Source organism: Maniola hyperantus, chromosome 8 (genome assembly GCF_902806685.2).
Source record: "Maniola hyperantus chromosome 8, iAphHyp1.2, whole genome shotgun sequence".
Classification (NCBI taxonomy): Eukaryota; Metazoa; Arthropoda; class Insecta; order Lepidoptera; family Nymphalidae; genus Maniola; species Maniola hyperantus.
Window position 1 is genome coordinate 12805448 of NC_048543.1, and position 22930 is coordinate 12828377.

General features: G+C 37.2%; 1 protein-coding gene across 3 annotated transcripts in view; it reads right to left on the reverse strand.

Annotated features, from left to right (window-relative positions):
- Positions 1-235: 235 nt before the first annotated feature.
- LOC117984352 (sodium-dependent nutrient amino acid transporter 1-like) overlaps positions 236-22930 on the reverse strand; it is a 66703-nt gene continuing 44008 nt past the window's right edge. For 2 of the 3 annotated variants that reach the window (XM_069500120.1, XM_034970976.2), the window contains exons 2-10: positions 17591-17834; positions 16221-16363; positions 13461-13501; positions 11464-11556; positions 7381-7644; positions 6847-7054; positions 4141-4357; positions 1798-2054; positions 236-933 (exon numbers count right to left, since the gene is read on the reverse strand). In XM_069500120.1, coding sequence (XP_069356221.1) covers positions 463-933; positions 1798-2054; positions 4141-4357; positions 6847-7054; positions 7381-7644; positions 11464-11556; positions 13461-13501; positions 16221-16363; positions 17591-17834 — 1938 coding nt within the window. In that variant the 3' untranslated portion in view covers positions 236-462. The remainder of the gene's footprint in view (positions 934-1797; positions 2055-4140; positions 4358-6846; positions 7055-7380; positions 7645-11463; positions 11557-13460; positions 13502-16220; positions 16364-17590; positions 17835-22930) is intronic. The other variant, XM_069500121.1, reaches the window with a different exon arrangement.

The following is a 22930-nucleotide window of genomic DNA, read 5'->3' on the forward strand; positions in this document are numbered from 1 at the left end:
AAAGTTTTTACCTCTACTTATACTTACTTATACTATTTAACGTATATTTTTATAAAATACATTTGGAATGTTCAATAATACTAGAATAAATTACGTATAAGCAGCTGCATTTTGTTGTTATAAATAATATCTGTCCCGGCTGTACTCACATTAACCCGACTAGTTTCGAACCCAACCGGGGTCCTTTTTCAAGGGAGTCAGTTCGCGCACGCACTCTCCCCCCCCTCCCCCAGCCACCCTCACAACGGGGTCTACGGGCAGCAGCCCGGATGGGTTCGAAACTAGTCGGGCTAACGTCGACTAAACACGTGAGTACAGCCGGGACAGATATTATTTATAATGGAAATCACTCACGGTAGTTTAAACGCTAAAACTGCATTTTGTGGTTGAAAATACGTCCTACATTACTATCTCGACTAGACAAAACAATCGTTGTACAGATTTGAATTTCCTGATTATATTCTAGAGACTAGTCGATACTTCGTTGTTCCTTAAATCGGGCACATTAAGTTGAAAATGCCTGTTGCAATTACAATTTACTGGACCTCCTAATTCATCTTTTGCAATACAAACATTTGGTGATCTGAATTGTTCCTCACCTTTCTTTTTTCTTTTACTACTTGATACTGTTGGTATAGAATATATTGCTCCAACATTATTATACAGCGGATTTTCATTTTTGAGAAGGTCACTTTTAGTTTGAGCTTTGGGTGAATTTTGGTATATATCAGTTGTATGTAACCAATCTTCATTGTATATTTCGTTGCATTTATCGTGATATTTATTGATGATGTGCTTAAATGTTTTTGTGTCTGTGGGGAATTCTTGATCGGATCCGTTTTCGTTTATAAATCGTTGTGACATCCAAATGTATCTTGCCATTGGTTCCTCTGGGCCCCATAGTCGAGAAGGTCGGAAAGCTGATGCTATCTTCTGTAACACAGAAACGATATTATTTATGTATGTGTATTGAAACTCACAAAACTAAATGATGAAAACAGTATTGAAAACTATTGAAAATGAATTAGATGAAAAATTTAATTGTAAATTTAAGCCTCAATAGCTCAACGGGTAAAGGAGTGGACTGAAAACCGAAAGGTCGACGGGTCAAACCCCGCCCTTTGCACTATTGTCGTAGCTACTCCTAGCACGAGCCTGACGCTTAGTTGGAGAGGAAACGGGAATATTAGTCATTTAACATGGCTAATATTCTTTCAAAAAAAAAAATAGAAATGAATAATGAACCGTCAGAAAAAAAGTAATAAACATCAATGAAAGTAGTAAGTACAGAGAAAACTACAATGTAGTAAAATAGTACAAATAAAATGAAAATAAAACGCAAATAATTATATACCTACGCAATGATATTTTATTTAAGTGTAAAAACGTTAAAGAACAGCAATCTTCTGTAATAACTGATTTGTGCTTGTGCACTCATGTTCTTATTTACTTTTTAGTTAACCGAGGGAGAGGGCTGGCTATCCTTAACACAGATCTAAATCTAGCTAGGATAGCCAGTTCTTGATCTTGTACCATTTTTAATATTGTATATGCTTATGTCAACAAGCACGCAAATTTGTTCAAGATCAAATCAATGTATGTGTGTAATCTAGATGATTGAAAAATAAACGTTTTATTTATTTATTTATTTATATTATTTATTGCAAGATAAGTTTACGCTTACCGACATAAAAAACAATAATGAGGTCTAGGTTGGAGAACGCTTGCATAGGAGCTGCCTATTTAATCTTGCCTTGAAGGTATTTAGGTACTGTTATTAAAGTTCAAAATACTCACAGTTAATAAATTAAATTGCTCCTCCTTTGCTACAGCCACCGCTGCCATCACCACCATGACTACCAGAATCCCAATGAACACGCCTCCCAAAGGCCACAGCGTCTGCCCCTCACCCCACGTGACCCTCAGCAAAGACCGCAACCACCATCCTGTGACTCCCATCAGAAGTACTGGAGTAGACCACCACGTCACTAGCCAGAAACATGGTAACCTTGAACCGGTCACAAAGTGTATGTCTACTGTGAGGTAGTACCAACCTGAAATTAGATAAATTTTAAATCAATTCAAAGATAACAAGCGTTACTGATTTTTGAAACACAGCAGTAAAGATGGTGGAATTTTAATAAAACCATAATAGCCTAGCTAAAAATAAATACCTCTTCACCACCTTCCGGCTATCGAGTCCCACATACCCTCCCCGTTCTCGGGAGGAAAGCGTAAACGCATTTCCCAACGTTAAAAAAACTGGCCAAGTGCGAGTCAGACTAGCGGACCGAGGATTCCGTTTTACAGTCGTATTTTTTCAGCATTTTACACGATATTTCAAAAATTATTAAGCATAAAAATAAAAATAAAACTTGTTGTAGAATATACAAGTAAAGCCGTTTCATATGATATCCCACTTGGTATAGTTATCTAACTTTGAAAATAGAAAATATTAATTATTATTTGACGGACAGACAGACAACAAAGTGATTCTATAAGGGGTTCCTTTTGAGGTACGGAACCCTTAAAAGGTAGGTAGGTGCTGTTCGATAATCAATTTAAGCGCCATAAATAAACTCTGCTACTAATTAAGCTGTACGAAGCTATACAGACGACGCCAAAAACAATAAGTAACAAAATACATTCACATTAATTGCTTTACAAATGATAAATCAAAAGGAAACTCCGCAATTTGCGCCGTTCGCTGTTTTCAAAGTAATTCAATAAGTTCAGTTAATTGAATTAAAGCCTGTCGTAGTTGACCATTAGGGTCAGCGTGAATTAACAATTGTAATCAATTTATTATTTGCCTCGGCGTTTTAACCGTACCTAGTTCTGACATCGGGGTCAGGTCGGCTCCTCTAATGAACTGCTAAAATAGTTTGAATAAATAAAATGTTTGTGATGTTGGCCATTCAATCTCACTCCAACATTAATGGGAAGTTGCAATCTACAAAAGTTTTTTTAAAATTCATTATAGGCAAACGCTTGACTACAATCACAACTGATGGAAAGTGATGACGAGGCCTAAGATGGGACGCGTTTACCTAGAAGATGCCTATTCACTCTTGTTTTAGAGATCTAGTAGTATTCCAAACCTTAGCCATGAGTATGAGGAATGATGACGCAAAACGTTTCGTGCGTGTAGATATAGAATGTCGACGTCATAAGGATGAAAGTAAAATTTAAAACCAAAGTATTAGGTACTTGAAAAACCGACTTCGATACACAAACACTAAAAATTGAAAAATAATTTAATTTATTACCGAATATATTATGTATACAAGAGTTAATATAGTTCCATAATAATACTTTTTGGTGCCGGTGCCAATTAGCTTTAGCTGCGCGAATCGTCCAGACTTCATATTTTTATGAGACTCCACAATGGCACCTCATTGGCACCGACCCCAAAAAATATTATTATGGAACTATATTAATTCTTGTATACATAATATATTCGGTAATAAATTAAATTATTTTTCAATTTTTAGTGTTTGTGTATCGAAGTCGGTTTTTATTTTTTTTGTAATTTTTTTTTATTTCACTGGTTAAAAATCTACTGTTTACTAAGCTATTGCACTGATCGCGAGCAATTTACTCTTATCCGTTGAGGAGTTCCAGTATCTATCTTCGAAGATGTTCATCAGATCTTCACCAAATTTAAATGGGACCAACTTTGAAGTATACCCTATCAAACAAAAAAAGAATTTTCAAAATCGGTCCAGGCGTCTTCGAGTAATCGGGGAACATACATAAAAAAAAAAAAAAAAAGAACCTCCTCCTTTTTTTGAAGTCGGTTAAAAAGAATATCCTTTAAGCAAAGAAATGTAAATAAAAAGATTAACATTATTAGATATTTATTGGAATAAACTTTTACATTACAGAAAATTTGCCTTCAAATCTAAGGAAGTGTTTTCAGAGATCCGTACCCGAAGGGTGCCAACGAGACCCTATTAAAGCCTCCGGTGTCCGCCCATCTGTCTGTCTGTCATCTAATTAAACAAAATTTACTTGTACCATGGCGTAAGAAATAAAACTTTTTAATTTTTCTGCAGCGGAGGATTAGTAATAGGGTTCCGTCCCGTTGGCATATTGCGGGTACGGAACCCTAAAAAAAGATTTAAAAAAAGTTCTTACCATAAATGAAAACAAATCCCACGATTTCCACAATAGTAGTGAACACAGCCAGTACCGGGATCACCAGCTCATCTAGCACTGCAGCTAGATCCAAACCTTGGGCGAGCACAGACACGGTCAGTGCAGTCCCAAGAGCTGATGATGCACAGGCGAAGATCCGCCAATAGTCCCCTGCTATACGATGAAGTTTATCGTATATGGGGAATAGTAGTGACAGCTGAAATTTTGAGAAAAACCTTTTCATCATGATCCATTCATGATGATCATAACCGGCTGATTAATAAGCACGGGTTTCCTCTCAGAATGAAAAGAGTTTAGCCAGGCCACTGCGAATTGGCAGTCTTCACACACCTTTGAGAACAATATGGAGAACATATTGTATTGTATAAAACGGGTACATAACATTACACTGCAGTCCCGTCGTGACCACGAGTCATGCAACTGAGTCGAAATATCGGCAGTTAAAAATCGCCATATTAATGGTAGAATGTCGTTTCATACAATACAATATTATGTCGTTAAACCACGAAAATTAAAATCCAAGAGTAATTCTTAAAATCATTAACATCAAGAACTCTCAAGCATGCAGGATTCCTCACGATGTTTTCCTTCACCATTAAAGCAATTAGTGATATTTAATTTTTTGGAGCATTGACAAAAATTCTTATGTATAACAATTCGTTAAAGAGAACTGATAGCACATAATATTTAAAAACAATTTATTATCAATGCTAATATTATTATAAATGGGAAAATGTGTCTGTCTGTTACATTTTCACGGTCCATTTGTTTAGACTAACTGGCATCTGACATAGGCTGCAAGTGTTCCCACGGGATTTTTGAAAGCCTAAAACCACTTGGACAAGGTTGCGGGTATCATGTTGTTACCTATAATAGTGCTTAATTTACTAACATTACCTATAATAGTGCTACTCAAATATTTAGGCGCAGTGGGAATCGTGCTAATTAGATAAATATCCAATTAATGCAGCTTCCCAGAGGAATAAAGTAAACATGGAATTAATAAGCAAAGGGCAATGAGTTACGATTATAAGCATAATAATGCACTGAAATCAGACTGAAATATAATTTTACTAGCTGATGTCCGCCACTTAGGTTACGTGGATTTAGGTTTTTAAAAATCCCGTGGGAGCACTTTGATTTTCCGGGATAAAATGTAGCCTTTGAAACTCTCGAAGTCTTTAACTATATGCATGCAAAAATCACGTCAATCCGTTGCTCCGTTACGGCGTGATTGAAGGACAAACCAACAAATCAACAAACAACAAAGTACTTTAGTAGCATTTATATTATGGGTAGTCATTCATTTAAAAATTAAAAGGCGATTTGAATAAAATATAATTTTTGAATAATAATATTCTCATTTTATTCCGATTCGCAAAGTTGATAATTTTATTTCAATCGTATAAAATTGGATAGTAATTGAGTTGGCAGGAGGTTCAGATTATATGCAAATTTTAATAAGCTAACCGAGCATGGTTGCAGCTGGCACAAAATAATCTCATGAATACTGTTTATCCAGGGTTATTTACTTAAAGAACGCATTTTTGCTAGTAAAAACTTAAAAGTTTCGTGTAAATTCAACAAGACTTTTCTTTTGTAAGTATAATAATTACTTCCAAACGTAAGTTCCAAAGTTTTCGTGTGGCTCTAGGTCTCAGATTGGGAACACCACTGTGCCATCAGCACAGATGTCCGTGTGGAAAAGAGGTTGATAAATTTGGAATCCACGGACTCTCTTGCCAAAGGAGCTCCGGTAGGCTGTTTAGGCATGGCTCTCTTAACGATACAATTAAAAGAGCTCTTGCCACCATAAATATTCCTGCGCTCATTGAGCCGGCAGGGATTAGTCGGGATGATGGCAAGAGACCTGATGGATTGACGCTGGTTCCCTGGGAACGGGGACGGGCGCTAATGTGGGACGCAACTTGCGTTGACACATTGGCCCCGTGTCATATCAGGAAGACAGCATCAAGACCGGGAGCCGCAGCAGAAACAGCTGAAAACGGCAAGCGGCGCAAGTATGCCTCTCTTATAGAGAGTTACATTTTTGTGCCGTTTGCCGTGGAGACCCTGGGGCCATGGAGTCTTAGTGCTAAAAAATTTTTACGAGACATTTCACCGCGATTAATAGCCTCAACTGGTGACAGAAGGGCTGGCTCATTTTTTGCGCAGCGGATCAGCCTGGCTGTCCAGCGCGGAAATGCAGCCAGTATTCTTGGCACCATTCCACGCGGTCATGATTTATATAGTAATTAGATAAGGCTAGCTTTAAGTTTTTTTTTTTCCAAACGTATACATAATATGTATATAATATAACGTTATATTATAACGTTACACCAAATATAAATATAGTTAACATCTTATTGTTAACTATTTTTATATTTTGGTGTAACGTATATTTTTATTTAATTTTCATCGAAGATATCAGATGATTTAAATTCAAAATCGATATACCGTATAATATCATAGTAAATCTATATATAAAAGGAAAACCTGACTGACTGACTGAATGACTGATCTATCAACGCACAACTCAAACTACTGGACGGATCGGGCTAAAATTTGGCACGCAGATAGCTATTATGACGTAGACATTCGCTAAGAAAGTATTTTTAAAAAGAGGGTAACATAGGGGTTCGAAATTTTCGTAGATAAATAATATTGAAAATTAAAAATACATACCACAGTAATAATGCCTGATACCAACACCAACGCGAAGGCCAGAAGCGGCCATTCCTTTGATCGCTTCTCTGATACGGAAGACTGATATATTAAAACTAATATTGCAATAAAACTAGTATCTTTTACTCCTTCGCCTCCTATTGACTGCCACAAGAATACAGACAGCCATCCTGACAGTAGATTTGTTATTGTTACAAATGTTGATGTCCTGAAAAAGATCAAAATAATCTAAATATATAAAAGGAAAAGCTGACTGACTGACTGATCTATCAACGCACAGCTCAAACTATAGGATGGATCGGATTGAAATTTGGCATGCAGATAGCTATTATGACATATGATAAATTAATTTAGGAAATTCAACCCCTAAGGATGTAAAATAGAGGTTCTAAAATCGGTCCAGGCGTCTTCGAGTAATCGGGGAACATACATAAAACATAAAAATAAAAGATTCCGACGAATTGAGAACCTCCTCCTTTTTTGAAGTCGGTTAAAAAGACGAAAAAGCCTTTAAAATATAGAAAATAAACTTACCATCTGACATCAGAATGTCTATATAAAGATCCTCCAGCACTAATTAAATATCCACTAACTATTTGCGTTGACAATAACGCTTGTACAAGCGTACTGTGCCAAATATACGGTTGTGATAATGGCATCCAATGCTCGCACGATTCGAGCATGTTTGATAATGTGTTTATGTCTGATAAAAATACGGTTAAGATTATGGCAACTATAATAATGATTGGAGCTAATATAACCAGGGATATCCTGAGGCTTTTGTGAAGGCGGTATAACCTGAAAAAGAACAACATAGTAAATTAGAGAGAAGTTATAAATGTAAAAATTGATGGTGCACTTAGTAAATTGATACGGGATGTCAAGTTTCAAAATGTATGCTTACAAGGTTTAGCCATTGATTCGTTTCACTAAAATTTAACAATGGTTTATGATGTGATGCAAAAACGGTTTTCTTTCTTTAGAGAGTATAAAGCTTGAAGTTTACAAAGTCTGCTTTCAGGAAAGTAAGTCCAGTGATGCAATTGAAATAACGAAGCTTATTAATTTTTTTTTACTATAGGTATTATTTAATTTTAGTCTGATTAAAAAGTTCTCGAAGTCTTTTTGTTACAGTTATTACGTATAAAAACGAGGCAGAAAATAATTTACATCGACCTTTAGAATGAGATTTCGGCTTTGTAGAGCATTCTGTTACTCATACCTTTGTGACGTTATGTCTGTCTCAACGACAGAGACAATGCTCTACAAAACCGCTATCTCTTTCTAAGGGTCGATGTACATTATTTTCTTCCGTGTACTGTAACTGGGCAGACACCATAAAAGTAATAGGAGCATTTAGTTAGCTATAAGGCCAATTTGGTGATAATCGGGGAGCAGAGATCAAAATGAGTACGTCATTAAGGCATTTAAGTCTTTTGTCCGAAATAGTTAATGAAGCTATTTTGAGGGTTGCCCTATTAGCGGCCAATTGAACTAAAACTGTTGGGGATTATAAAATAATGAATCGACCTTTGTTCAAGTGGAAATATTAAATGGAGCGCAAACGAAATGTGGTATTGAAATTGTAATCCTTTAGCCACATATTTTATAGTGGGTGAATATTTGCTGATGTTTTAAAATAAGTAGTTTTAATACGATTACCGGCTTTAATAAACTTATTTTCGTTTCGTATTTAAATGGTGAATAAGGAATTTATGAAGCTTATCAATATACATAGTAGATACATACCTATTTAATACACTTAAATAACGTGTAGGTTAATGCTTTCGTATTGTGTTAGATACAAAATAAATACAAGTAATATTACATTGTATTTTCAATCATACCTAATCCATACTAATATTATAAATGCGAAAGTGTGTCTGTCTGTCTGCGAGCTTTTTACGGCCACGGTTTTTCATGCAGATGAATTCGCAGGTATCTAGTATTATTATAACTAGCTTATTCCCGCAACTTTGTCCGCGTGGACTAAACAAATTTCTAACTGTTTAATCTCTTTAATCCCCATTAGGGGTTGAATTTTCAAAAATCCTTTCTTAACGGATGTTTACGTCATAATAATTATCTGCAAGCCAAATTGCAAGCCGATCCGTCAAGTAGTTAATTGTCCATAAATAAGTCCATATTAAATGACTAATATTCCCCTTTCCTCTCCAACTAAGCGTCAGGCTCGTACTAGGAGTAGGTACCACAATAGTGCAACGGGCGGGGTTTGAACCGTCGACCTTTCGGTTTTCAGTCCACTCCTTTACCGGTTGAGCTATTGAGGCTCTAAGTTTGAGCTGTGCGTTGATAGATCAGTCAGTCAGCTTTTCCTTTTAAATATTTAGAAGGGTTTGTTACTATACAAAGAAAAATTAAACATATCCTAGTGATACACCTAAGAAATCAAAAAATCCAATACCTAATAAATTCAATAGTAAATCAATTCAATAGAAAACTATGTTTTTGGGTTTTGTCTAAACTCTCTACACTGTTAAGTATTTTTTCGAATACAGCCGGAAGCTTTTTATTGATACAACGAGCATATATTATTTCCATATCCTGTTTCAATGGATCGAAATGTAAACCATCTGTCTGTCTGATAAATGGATGCATGCCTGAACATACATGAACGGGAGCTATCATAGGCCGGCGCATCTATCTGTCAGTCGTCGGTAGACCGACGCTGAAGTGACAAATCGGTGTCTACAGTAGTCTGCTTACTATGCAATTTATCACACAGTTAAGGTTAGTATAAGATTTTACATCTCATAAACGATGATAGAATTCGAGCCTTGAAACACTTCAGCGTTGGAGTAAAATGAGCCCTATTGTCTTTGTTTTAATTTCATCCATACATTTACAGAAAACTCCGTAACCAAAAAAATTGCGAAATTAGGATCGGTGGTAAGTATTGAATAACTTTAAATCAGTACATATAAACTGCGAAGTCCTGACTGACTGACTGACTGATTTATATATCAACGCACATCCCAAACCGCTGGTCCTAGAGACAACAAATTTAGAGGGTGTGTTCTTTGTCAAGAGTAGGTAGGATTTTTGAAATTTCACCCCTAGATGGGTTAAATGGGGGTTTGAAATTTATTTAGTCCATGCGGACGAATTCGCGAGCATGAGCTAGTCAATTATATTTAAGTACACTTTTGTTTCGATGCTCGAATTCTACAACGTTTGTGAGATGAAAAATCTCATACTAAGAACCACCTAAGAACACAGAATGGTAAATAGAGATAGTTACTAAATATTTAATCATTATACCTACACACTAAACTTGTAGATGTAAATTCGATTCACAATGAATACCTATAGATGCTAACTCATCAATGTAGTTTCGTGAATTGTAATATTTTCCAATTATTTCTTTGCAAAGAGGTTTTCGAAAGCATATCTCAGATCTATAATCAGAAATTTGTGTAGTCCACGCGGACGAAGTCGCGAGCATAATTGTCTATAATTTAACATAACCTACTATCATATCTATTCATATCTAAAGTCTACACCTCGGATGCCTAATAAATTGGTTCAAGGTATCCCCTTGCAAGGACAGGTAGCTGGAAATGAACGTCGTTTATGACATGTCAGCTCATCAGTGTTCTGTATACCGACCAATTTGTCTCAAAGACTATTCGGATTTTAGTGTATAGTCGATAAGCTAAACCTGTAACTTGATCTGCCTGAATTTAGTTTATTTGAAGACCCAGTTAGAATTCCTCAATATCGGTTATTATATAGATAAAAGGAAATGATGACTGACTGACTGACTGACTGACTGACTGACTGACTGACTTACTGACTGATCTATCAACGCACAGCTCAAACTACTGGACGGATCAGGCTGAGGCATGCAGATAGCTATTATAATGATTTTTGAAAATTAAACCCCTAATCGGGTGAAATAAGGGGTTTGAAATTTGTGTAGTCCACGCGGACGAAGTCGCGAGCACAAGCTAGTGATATAGATAAAGAACCTAATATACCTACTAAAATACTTTTGCATTAATTATTTTATAGCTTGTATTGTTAAGTACGTTTAACTACTGAACGAGTCAGTTAGTTGATAAGAGGTTAATGAAGTAAGAAAGTTGTTACCTAAGTTGTTTTTTATTACTATTTGACTAGCGTGAATGAACTCTTGAATGAAGAGCGTGAATGAAGGTCATGTCTGTCGCAGAACCGACGGCCGATGGAGCAGACGTGTTCTGGAGTGGAGACCGCGTACCGGTAAGCGCAGTGTGGGACGACCCCCAGTCCGCTGGACCGATGACCTGAAGAAGGTGGTGGGGAGCGCATGGATGAGGAAGGCGGAGGACCGTGTTTGGTGGCGCGCTCTTGGAAAGCCGTATGTCCAGCAGTGGACTCAAACAAGCTGATGGATTGGATTGGATTGATTGGAATGAACTCTAGGCATTTTTAATCAGACTAAATGGATTCAGCAAACCTTGTCCACCATGATAAGCTAATTTAACCAATGAAACACTGCATTTAAACCATGAAACAGTTTCCCTGACACTAATTGTAAACATTAAAATGAAAACAAAATACACTGCCAGCCACTGTTTATGAAAATGGTGTTATAGTGAAATTAATACTTACATAATGGGCACAAAGAACCATAAAACGAATATTAAAATCGCCATTACGCCGAGATACTGTGGCTGTTCGGTGAATGGCGCCAAAAACGTCGAGCTGAAATTGTTAATGTGATATATTTTAAGCTGTGGTCAAACACAGCGCGATGCTGCAACAGCACGGCACAACCACACTTAACGCGTGCCTACACCAGTCTATGTCCAATCAGTATGCTTAGTACGAGATTTTATGTCTTACCAAAACGTTGATAGTATTCGAGTGTCGAAACACTTCAGCGTTATAGTAAATTGGATCTTAATCAGCCTAGTTTTAAAGCTCAAGTTTGTCTACACATCTACAGCCAGCGCTTCAAGCGGTTACGTTGCGAAATTAAAATCAGTGGTAGGTATTGAATTTTTGACTTATTGTGTTTCTACTCTCGAATTCTAGCAACGTTGGTGAGACGTAAGATCTTATACTAAGCGTACAGTGCGGCAACGTTTTTTTTTTCGCATTGCCCTCGCGTTTACATAAAAATGTTGCAAAAGTGGTGAGCGTTGTCGCACTGATAGTGTTTGGGCTGCAGCGACGCGTCAACTACAATCAATTCTATTTACTCGTAACATGATTTTTGGACAGCAAAATTTGGGTCGCAATATGTGATCTACATAAATATACATACTGGGATGAATATTGTGATCAATCAATACGGGACTAAAGAATAAATAATCACTCTATCTGTTACATGTCGATAAGCCATTTAGAAATGGCTCCGTTTCTAAATGATTTTAACATTTATCTGAAATTTATCTAAAATTGTATGGCCTTTTTGTCAGTAACTTATCGACACATAAGCTGATTATTAATTTTGCCTGTAAAGACCTAAGATTGTGATTAAAATTTAACTTAATACAGCATTCCTGACTTAATGTAGCATTCCTATAATGTTTTGTATTCAAGCAACAGCTGCTATATAAAGCGAAAAAATACGGATGCATGTGACTGTAAGACTGTGTAAACGCCTTCATACAATTCCTTTTATCACAACTTCTAGGAGCTGCTTTGGAGCAGCTGCTTTCACACCACTGCCGTCCCGCGTTGTGTGTGACCAAACCTTTAAGGTGTTTCACACGAACCGCGTTTCAGTTGCAGTTGAAATCGTCGGTGGTATTGAGATAGAAGTTTTAGGATTAATTATTCACACTGAGATAGTACAGCGGCCAGAGACAAAGCAGGGAAGATACTAAATTTCAGTACTAAATATAATATCAAGATTCTAAACTTATTTATACAATTTTTAATTTTTTTTAAATATAAATGGCATAAAATTATACAGATACCCACTCTGTGAACTTGTATGCCAAGCAATTTTCGCGTATTTCATTGTGAATAATATGAATGAATAATTTTACACAAAACAATAGAAAATACTTATAAATGAATAATTAATTATTTTGAAGAATGATACTAAAAATCATGTGTTTCATTTAATAGTTCCTATAGTGGCAAAAGTGGCGTCCGCATATTATATGACGAGCATTTTATTCCAATTACTGCTTCTTTATATATATTTTATTTTTATACACATGGATGTATGATAGAAATAATTTAAGCTAAAAGCGATTATATACCTCAGGTCACTGAGTTGAATTTTGAGTGCAGTTTTTAAATATTTTACAGCATTAAATGGCTTACTGTACCTGCACTATAAAATTTTAGGGCTGTCCAAATAGCTTATGGCATAAAACGAAATATCATTGTCCAAAAGCGTAGCAGAGTCCTTGATAAATATAAATACTATAAAGGGACTGAAGATAATATTATTTTATCAATCGAATTATATTTTTGATAAAAAAAAAACGAATTCCGTTAAGGTTCAGTATCGGATATATTAAATTATTGGGAATGTAGGTACCTAAAACTATTTTATATCAAAAATTTATAACATAGCATTGTTAATAACTGATAATGATAATGTTTTAATATTTACGAGGAAAGGAAAAACATTAATTAATACTCACTTAAAACATTCAGATGCATTCATTTTGTTTTCGTAGCCATTCTGAAAATTAACAAAAATTTTAATCATAAAAAGTGCAGTTTTTAATTTTTAAAACCGGCTAAGTGCGAGTCGTACTCACGCATGAAGGGTTCCATACAATATTTTTAAAAACGGCAAAAAAATTCACAGCCGTTGTATGGCAGCCCCCCTTAAATAATTGTTTCATTTTAATTTAATTATTTATTTTTAAAGTGAATAATCATAACCAAATATTCTGGGAATAATTCAAGCGTCTACCCCTGTTGCTGTTATCAATTTCGAGCGAAAACGAGCAAATAAACCACGTTTATTGTATGGGAGCCCCTTATTTTATTCTATTTCTTTATATTTGTTGTTATAGCGGCAACAGAAATACATCATCCGTGAAAATTTCAACTAACTATCACGGTTTATGAAACACAGCCTGGTGACAGACGGACAGACGGCAAGACAGACGGATGGACAGTGGAGTTTTAGTAATACTAGTACGCAATAGGTCGAGATGGCAATCGGGGAGAGAACGCCCCGCACACCCACCCAGCCCCCGCGCTAACCCCGATTGCCATCTCGACCTGTCGCGGTTCATCAGTCTATATAATATTGTTTGTCTGTTGCTTTGTGGCGCTCTAGAGACTAAACACGCAGACCGATTTCAATAACTCTGACATTATTAAACAAACTCATTTTTTTTAGTACCTATTAGAACGGTTAAGATGTCAAAAGAACGTACCTACCTAAAAATTGCTTTATTGGTGCCAACTATATTATAGTCCGCGGCAGGTAAAGATGGCAATCGCGGTATTGGGGGGGGGGGGGGGGGCTCCGCACACTCGCACGTCACCCGGGACTGTGTGGGTGTGCGGGGTGTTCCCTCCCCGGTTGCCATTTCGACCGTTCACGTTCATGCCATATTAGATCATTTTAAAAATGCGATGTTTCAAAAAAAATGTGGATGAATATCCATAACAATATGTATTTGGACTTTTTAACCATGAAATGTAGCAGTACATTTTTATTAATTAAAAACCAAACAACTTTACACGGACCAATTACTGAATTACATGAGGTTTGGAGCACGTACCTACATTTTAAAATACAATAACACACCACACAAAATAATGCATAAAGTTTTAAATATGAATCTAGAATGAAAAAAAATATGTTGCAAGGGGTTTCTATAAACATTTATATATTTACTAGCTGATGCTCACGACTTCGTTCGCGTGGATTTAGGTTTTTATGGGTAGTGATTTTGTTGTTTCATTTTCGATGACCGCACCTGGACACATGCGAGCCTACCTGTGAAATACGGGCCTAGGCAGATGCAGATTATCCCTAAGGCAAACTAGGCACGTGCCTAGGGGCGCGAGTTTACAAAGGGGCGCGCGCGATCATGTTAGAGTTCCAGAGAATATTATGGAAAATTCTCAGACATAGAGGTTCCCTTTCGATGTTTTCGTTCACCGTTGAAACAAGTAATATTAAGTTGCTTAAATCGCACATAACTCCGAGCAGTTAAAGGTGCGTGCCCGGGATCGAACCCCGAACCTCTCGATTAGGAGGTGGACGTCAAGGATATCACAGCCTCTTGACCGTGTACAACCTTCTTAAAAAAAATTAAACCCACGCGAACAAAGTCGCAGGAAAAATCTAGTTAAACTAAAACATCTTCCATTGCAAATTTTACAAGAAAGTTTTTCGCTTGATCAGTCTTTGGCGGATATCCTAATAAATAAAATCAGTCATTCCCTTGCAACTATTAAACTGTATGAAATATTTCCGAAACAAAATTCCACCGCAACTTTAAACCCCTCAAAGGAAATTATTATAACATAAAATAATATGAAAAACATAACTGTGAGAATGCAATTCACGTTTGTTGCAAACTGTAGCGCTACATCTATTTTAATTAAAAACTAAGCAACACTACACACATTAATTACAGACTCACATCAGATGTATTTAAAGCTTGTAATTCCTGTTAAAATAACCAAAATAATATTTTTTTAAATACTAGCAGATGTTTACCTACACTTCAAGGAAATTACTAAATAATTTAAAATACATATCAAAAATTACATAATATAATAATGGACATAGGTCTTTCGAAGAGCGCGCCACCAAACACGGTCCTCCGCCTTCCTCATCCATCCGCTCCCCACCACCTTCTTCAGGTCATCGGTCCAGCGGACTGGGGGTCGTCCCACACTGCGCTTACCGGTACGCGGTCTCCACTCCAGAACACGTCTGCCCCATCGGCCGTCGGTTCTGCGACAGACATGACCTGCCCATTGCCACTTCAGCCCGCTAATCCTTTGAGCTATGTCGGTCGCTTTTGTTCTTCTGTTTCCTCGTTCCGGATTTTATCCCTGAGAGTGATACCCAACATAGCTCTCTTCATAGCGCAAAAGTTTCATCATCATCATGATCAACCCATCACCGGCTCACTACAAAGCACAGGTCTCCTCTCAGAGTGAGAAGGGTTTGGCAGACTTCACACACCTTTGAGAACGTTATGGAGAACTCTCAGGTATGCAGGTTTCCTCACGATGTTTCCTTCACCGTTAAATCAAGTGATATTTAACCAATAAAACACACATCCGAAAAGTTAGAGATGCGTGCCCGGGATCGAACTCCCGACCTCCGATTAGAAGGCGGACATCCTAACCACTAGGCTATCACAGCTGCCTTACTGGGGAAATGTACTAGGACTTAATAACATGACGTAATATTGCCTTACCGGTGTCATGTGTACTTTTGTACAGTCCTTCAATGGAAAGGTGCCTTTTCCGATCCAGATCATGTATGCGGCGGACAGTGCTATGTACACCATGCTGTAGATGCAGCATACGTAGGACGTAAGGATTTTCAGGTGACCCACTCCTGCAAGCAAAAATTATCAATTTTTAACCGACTTCAAAAAAAGGAGGAGGTTCTCAATTCGTCGGAATCTTTTTTTTTTTTTTTAACCGACTTCAAAAAAAGGAGGAGGTTCTCAATTCGTCGGAATCTTTTTTTTTTTTTTTAACCGACTTCAAAAAAAGGAGGAGGTTCTCAATTCGTCGGAATCTTTTTTTTTTTTTTTTTTTTATGTATGTTCCCCGATTACTCGAAAACGGCTGGACCGATTTTGAAAATTCTTTTTTTGTTTGAAAGGGTATACTTCAAAGTTGGTCCTATTTAAATTTGGTGAAGATCTGATGAACATCTTCGAAGATAGATACTGGAACTCCTCAACGGATAAGAGTAAATTGCTCGCGATCAGTGTAATAGCTTAGTAAACAGTAGATTTTTAACCAGTCATAGCATAATTCCATGGGGCCACTAAAAATTGTGAAATAAAAAATTTTTACAAAAAAAATAAAAACCGACTTCGGTACACAAACATATTATTATCCATACGTCTATTCTATACATAGATAATACTTATGAAAATATATCTGTCTGTCAGCTACCTTTTCATGGCTTAACGACTGACCAGCTGATCTTGACGACTGGGGTTTAGCGTCCTGGAGATGGAAAAAGGATACTTTTCATTCAGGAAAATTCGCCACCAGCGGGTTTATCAGAATTTCTCGGAGTTCCCACAGGATTTTTAAACCCTTAACTCACGTGAACGAAATAGGAGACATAATAATATCTGCTAGATTATATATAAATACTACAATAAAGCTTATTTCACACTACGGGATATAAATTACATTATAGTCCGGTCAATATTGGCGTTCCCAACATTCACCAATATTGACCGGACTATAATATATAGTTTACTAGATGATGCCCGCGACTTCGTTCGCGTGGATTTAGGTTTTTAAAATCCTGTAGGAACTCTTTAATTTTCCGGGATTAAAAGTAGCCTACGAGGTAGCTTGCCCCGGGTAGCAAGCTACCTCTGTACCAAGTTTCGTCAAAATCGGTTGAACGGTTGAGCCGTGAAAAGCTAGCAGACAGACAGACAGACACACTTTCGCATTTATAATATTAGTATGGATATCCCGTAGTTTGAAATAAGCTTTATAGTATTCTACTGTTTGCATATGAAATATAAAATATCGCCTGACTGAGTCGCCCGGCAGACCTCCCAGACCTTCGAAATATAGATTGACTAACCTCGTAAAATAGGTACAGCTCTCCATACTCCAACTGGGTCCTGGTGGCTGAGTTGGCCGATCGCCAGCTGCAGCAGCGTCGTTGGTAGCGCAACCACGAGCAACCAGAACGAATAGATGACCAAGTACGGGATGTCGCCATACTTGAACGCCTCTCGTGGTAGCCGGACCGAGTTGAAGAGTGTGAATGATATGGCTATGGTGCATACTTGTGTCTTGAATACGTCGAATACCCGTCTGACTGTCTGGAAAAAAGGATTAATTATTTAAAATACAACCTTTAAAGCATTAATGATTTAAATCAACTTTTTTATATAAATTTTTGGACATCGATTCTCTAGTCTCTCTCTAAACTAAATTTAGAGTATCTGCATCTTTTTCTTTTTACGAATGCTAAAAAAGGAACGAAACATGACTTTCACATTTAAAGACTCTAAATTTTAGTGCACAATAGAAATTTAAACAGTAGGTTCGCGACTGCGCGCTAAAATCACGGGTTTTTACCATCTAAAAATTAAATTTAGAACTGTCAAACTGTGTCTGTCCTTTTCATATTACATTAGTAAGAAGAGCATGCGAATACTCTAAAATTAGGTTGTGCTCAGATTCAGTGCCAATTATACTTAATATTTTATTCGCGAGTTCATAAGCTTATGTATGGTGCAATGAACAGAGTTAGCCGTGGTACCTAGTGGTGGTAGTGATTGTGACATACGTTTCCTACTCGAGAGGTTGGGGGTTCGATCCTGCTAGGTGATTCGCTAACTCAGTGTCTAACACTGAATGATAGCCACCGAGCCCATTTGACATTGCTTGGTTCTACATTGCTGGGTGATATTAAAATGATTTTTCGGAGAAAACCTTCAATGGATTAAAAATAATTAATGTCAAATGAGCTCGGTGGCTATCGTTCAGTGTTAGACACTGAGTTAGCGAATCACCCCGCTGGGCACGCATCTCTTACTTTTGGTAATTATCGTGCGTTTATAAGCAATAAAATATCTTTTGCTTTACTGGTGAAGGAAAACATTGAGAGGAAACCTGCATGCCTAAGAGTTTTCCATAATGTTCTCAAAGGTGTGTGAAGTCTGCCAATCCGCACTTGATTCGCGTGGTAGAATAGCCACTATGGCCAAATCCTTCTCATTCTGAGAGGAGACACGTGCTCAGTAGTGAGCCGGCGATATAGGTAATAATGATGATGGTGGTGAAGCAGTTTCACGTAGCGGAATAAAATCACGTTCGCATTCACTTCACGGCGTCTTGGCGTTCTGGTTACACCCTATATATCACAGTTTTACTTTTAGCTGGCTAAAAGTAAAACTGTGATATATAGGGTGTAACCAGAACGCTAGCAAAAACGAAGACAGGTGATAGTACCTACTGATGATTACTGATACTATGATACCACCACAAAAAACGCCAAAAAATATCCAATATTTTGTAAAAGGTCACGATATAAAGCAAATAAAATATCTGAGTGACGCTAGAGGTCAACGAACGTTGCGTAAGTAGGCCACTCGGACTCAATGCCCGTCTTAGGTGGGGCATTGACCCCAGTTTTGCGCGTTATACATTGCGGGTTTGAAAAATACTAATTCACTAAAACTACAAAATGAGGCTAATGGTTATTGGTATTTGATTGTGTTTAAATAGTATAACAATAACGCTAACAATAACGTTCTGGTTACATCCTGTATAACCACACGAGCGGTAACGTTAAATTTAGACCGCATTTAAAATCAACAATTATTAGCACTTAATTTGTAAGTAATTTAGTGAAACGAATTTATGACCGAATATAAAAATTAGAGCAAGTTTATTAATCGTAGAGCCGTAATGACTTAGTTTTTAGAGTTCTGTACCCAAAGGGTGTCTACTAAGCCTCCGCTGTCCGTTCGTCCGTCCGTCTGTCTGTCAGCGGGCTATAACTCGTGAACCGTAATAGAGAGTTGAAATTTTCACTGATTGTGTACCTATTTCTATTGCCGCTATAACAAAAAATAATAAAAAAATTAAAATGGCCGCCATGAAAAAAAATTGTTATTTCTTGTACGATGGTACGGATTACGGAACCCTTCGTGGCCGAGTCCGACTCATACTTGGCCGATTTTTAGTGGAATATTAATACTGGTGGTTATAACTTTAACAATTCGTACTCTGTAAAAACATAGGTACATGGAATGATCGGGGAGCCAATCGTATCATAATGAATACTTAAATAATTATAGAAAAACCGGTCACACACGAAGGGTTCCCTACCATCGTATCTTCTAAGACCTGGGCGCGTTTGGAACCCTCGTAGCTTTAGTTTCGGCGGCTCCTCTGGTGCTGCAAATGTTCATGGGCGGCGGTAATCACTTAACATCAGGTGACCCGCCTGCTCGCTTGCTCGCTATATCTATTAAAAAAAAAAAAAAAAAAAAAAGTTTTAAGTTTGCGTAATAATTATCACCACTATATCTTACAAATCCAACAACTGACCATCAAAAAAAGAGTAATTTATTACCTATTTTGAATAAATCATTTGACTTGACTTTGACTTTGACGTATAATAAATAACAATTTTTTTTCATGGCGGCTTTATGGCGGCTTTTCAATTTTAGTCTGTGTCGTTAAGCGTATGACAACGCACGCTAGCGTACAAATAATTGTCTTCACCATTTAAAATACAATAAATGTATGACCTTTGCTTATCTGGAGTTTTATAATATCTTTGTAAAATAAATGGTCATCTTTTATCAAAGTCGGTTAAACTAATTGCATTTGAAAGACACGTGATCGCATACCGAGCGCTACCTATCTCTAATTACGTAAGTATTTTAATAGCACATTAGTACGTGCCTTTTGACTTACGAGCCATACGAGCATTATGACCATATTTTGACCAACCATAATATGTTTAGGGTTCCGTACCCAAAGGGTACAACGGGACCCTATTACTAAGACTCCGCTGTCCGTCCGTCTGTCTGTCCGTTTTTCCACCTGTCACCAGGCTGTATCTCATGAAATTTTCACAGATTATATATTTTTGTTGCCGCTATAACAAAAAAATACTAACAAACAGAATAAAGTTAATATTTAAGGGGGCTCCCATACAACAAACGTGATTTTTTTGCTCGTTTTTGCTCGATATTGATAACGGCAAGAGGTAGACGCTTGCAATATTCACAGAATATTTAGATATAATAATAATTATATTCACTTTAAAATATCTAATTAAATTAAAATAAAAGAAATATTTAAGGCGGGCTCCCATACAACAAACGTGATTTATTTTGACTACACAAATTTCAAGCCCCTATTTTACCGCCTTAGAAATTGAATTTTAAAATATTCTTTCTTAGCGGATGCCTACGTCATAATAACTATCTGCATGCTAAACAGCCCGATCCGTCCAGTAGTTTAGCTGTTCGTTGCTGGGTCAGTCAGTCAGTCAGCTTTTTTTTATATACTGACTAACTAAAATCGTTTAGTTGAAGACTATTAATATTAAACATCATAATTAGCAGACACGAAGATGTTTATGTAAGTACGCCAAACCACGTGAGTAAAAAGGAAGTAGGTACGTAAATTATTTCAAAAACTTCATCTTAATGCTAGAATTAGCTGATTCATAGTGTAAGATAATTCCGAGCAAAATACCTACTTCAGTATTGTTTTGTCTTCAGCGACTTCTAAGCCTCCCCGCACACGAGCCACAAGCGACAACTACAAAGCGCCGCCTCCGACCTGTCCTGTAGTTTTCATACATTTTATACGGACTCGCCGCACACGGTTGACGCTGGTGGTCGCCACACACCACAAACATCGCTGCTTGCTTCTTGTGGCCGGCACCGACCACTATCGCGCCGTCATAAAACACTGATTCGAGCCACGTCGCGCGATAAGTGATAACCCACCCCTCTATTACGTCGCGTCAGTTATTTTCGTATTTTCAGCCGTATTTTCATCTTCTACGTCGACTTTTTTATCATCAGCAGCGCAATTACATTGTCAGTCCATTATGATACTGCAAGTATGGGTTAAAAACAGTAGCGGCCACCGACCGCAAGACACTACCACCGACCACAAGTGACTGTAGCGCGCATCAGCCAACTTTGTAGCCGCTTCTAGCTTCAGGTGGCGGCGTCTGTGGCTGTCGAATGAGGTTCGTGTGCGGCCAGCCTTAATTAGTGTAATTTATAATCATTATAAGTCAGTTTTGCAGAAAAACTCCGTTAATTGGAGATTTAAACACGGTTGAATATTTTAAAATTTTATTATTTAAAATTGAAGTTAATTTTTTTCGCCTCTTTTTGCGTGAATTGGATCACTGGCTATTTTTAAGGTTCTATAGTAAAACAAGGAAGCCTTCAGTTTCGTCCGGTTTGTCTGTATGTTACAGAATTTTTAGACATAGCCTACAAGCTGTAAAACTGAAATATACTTACTTCCCTAATCGGTGAATATTCACAGATTAGGGAAGTAAGTTGAAGACAATTGAATTTTGTATTTATTTTTTTGAAATTTAAATGTGTATTTTCTATTGCCACTATGACGACAAATTGAAAAAAATTGTAATGGCCGTCAATAAATTAAAAAGTGTTATTTCTTGTACGATGGTACGGAACCCCTTGTGTCCAAGTCCAAGTCGCACTTGACCGATTTTTATTTTTTATAAGTATATCTAGCTGATGCACATGACTACCTCAGTATAATAATTTCAGTTTAGCTTATTTATACCATTCCACTGTATTAAAAAAGTGCTTGCCAACGATTCAGAGTAAGTAGGTACCTAAGGTTTAGATCTATAGAGCGCCCTTTGACTTTGCTCAGACATAAGACTTTGTCAAAACGAGACAGCGCCATCGCTGGCATAAACCTATCTCGTTTCAACGGATATTTAAGTCTGAGCAATGTCAAAGTGCGCTCTATAGATCTCAGCCTTAGTGTAAAGTTGTAAAAGGAGCATGAGCAGACGCGTAGTGATACCTACATCAATTCACGTTATTGTAAAACAGACACATAAGGGTGAGGCCAAACGGACGTAATTTTTTGAGTTGTAAGTCGCGTAATTTCGGTCGCAGAAATTCTACTTAGCAGAAATCCTCATTGTTTCAAACTCATTTTGCGTCGCCGTGTGGCACGAACTGGACTTTTGTATGAAACCGAATGCAGCAGAAATTACGCGACTGACAACTCACAAAATTACGCTCGTCTGGCCTCGCCCTTAGCATTGAGAACAATTAAGTTTTACTTTGCTTTGAAGTACGGTGATAGCCTAGTGGTTAAGAAGTCAGGGGATCGGGAAGTAAAATTTTAGCCATTTTAACTTTTGTGTCAATCTTCATGTCAAAAG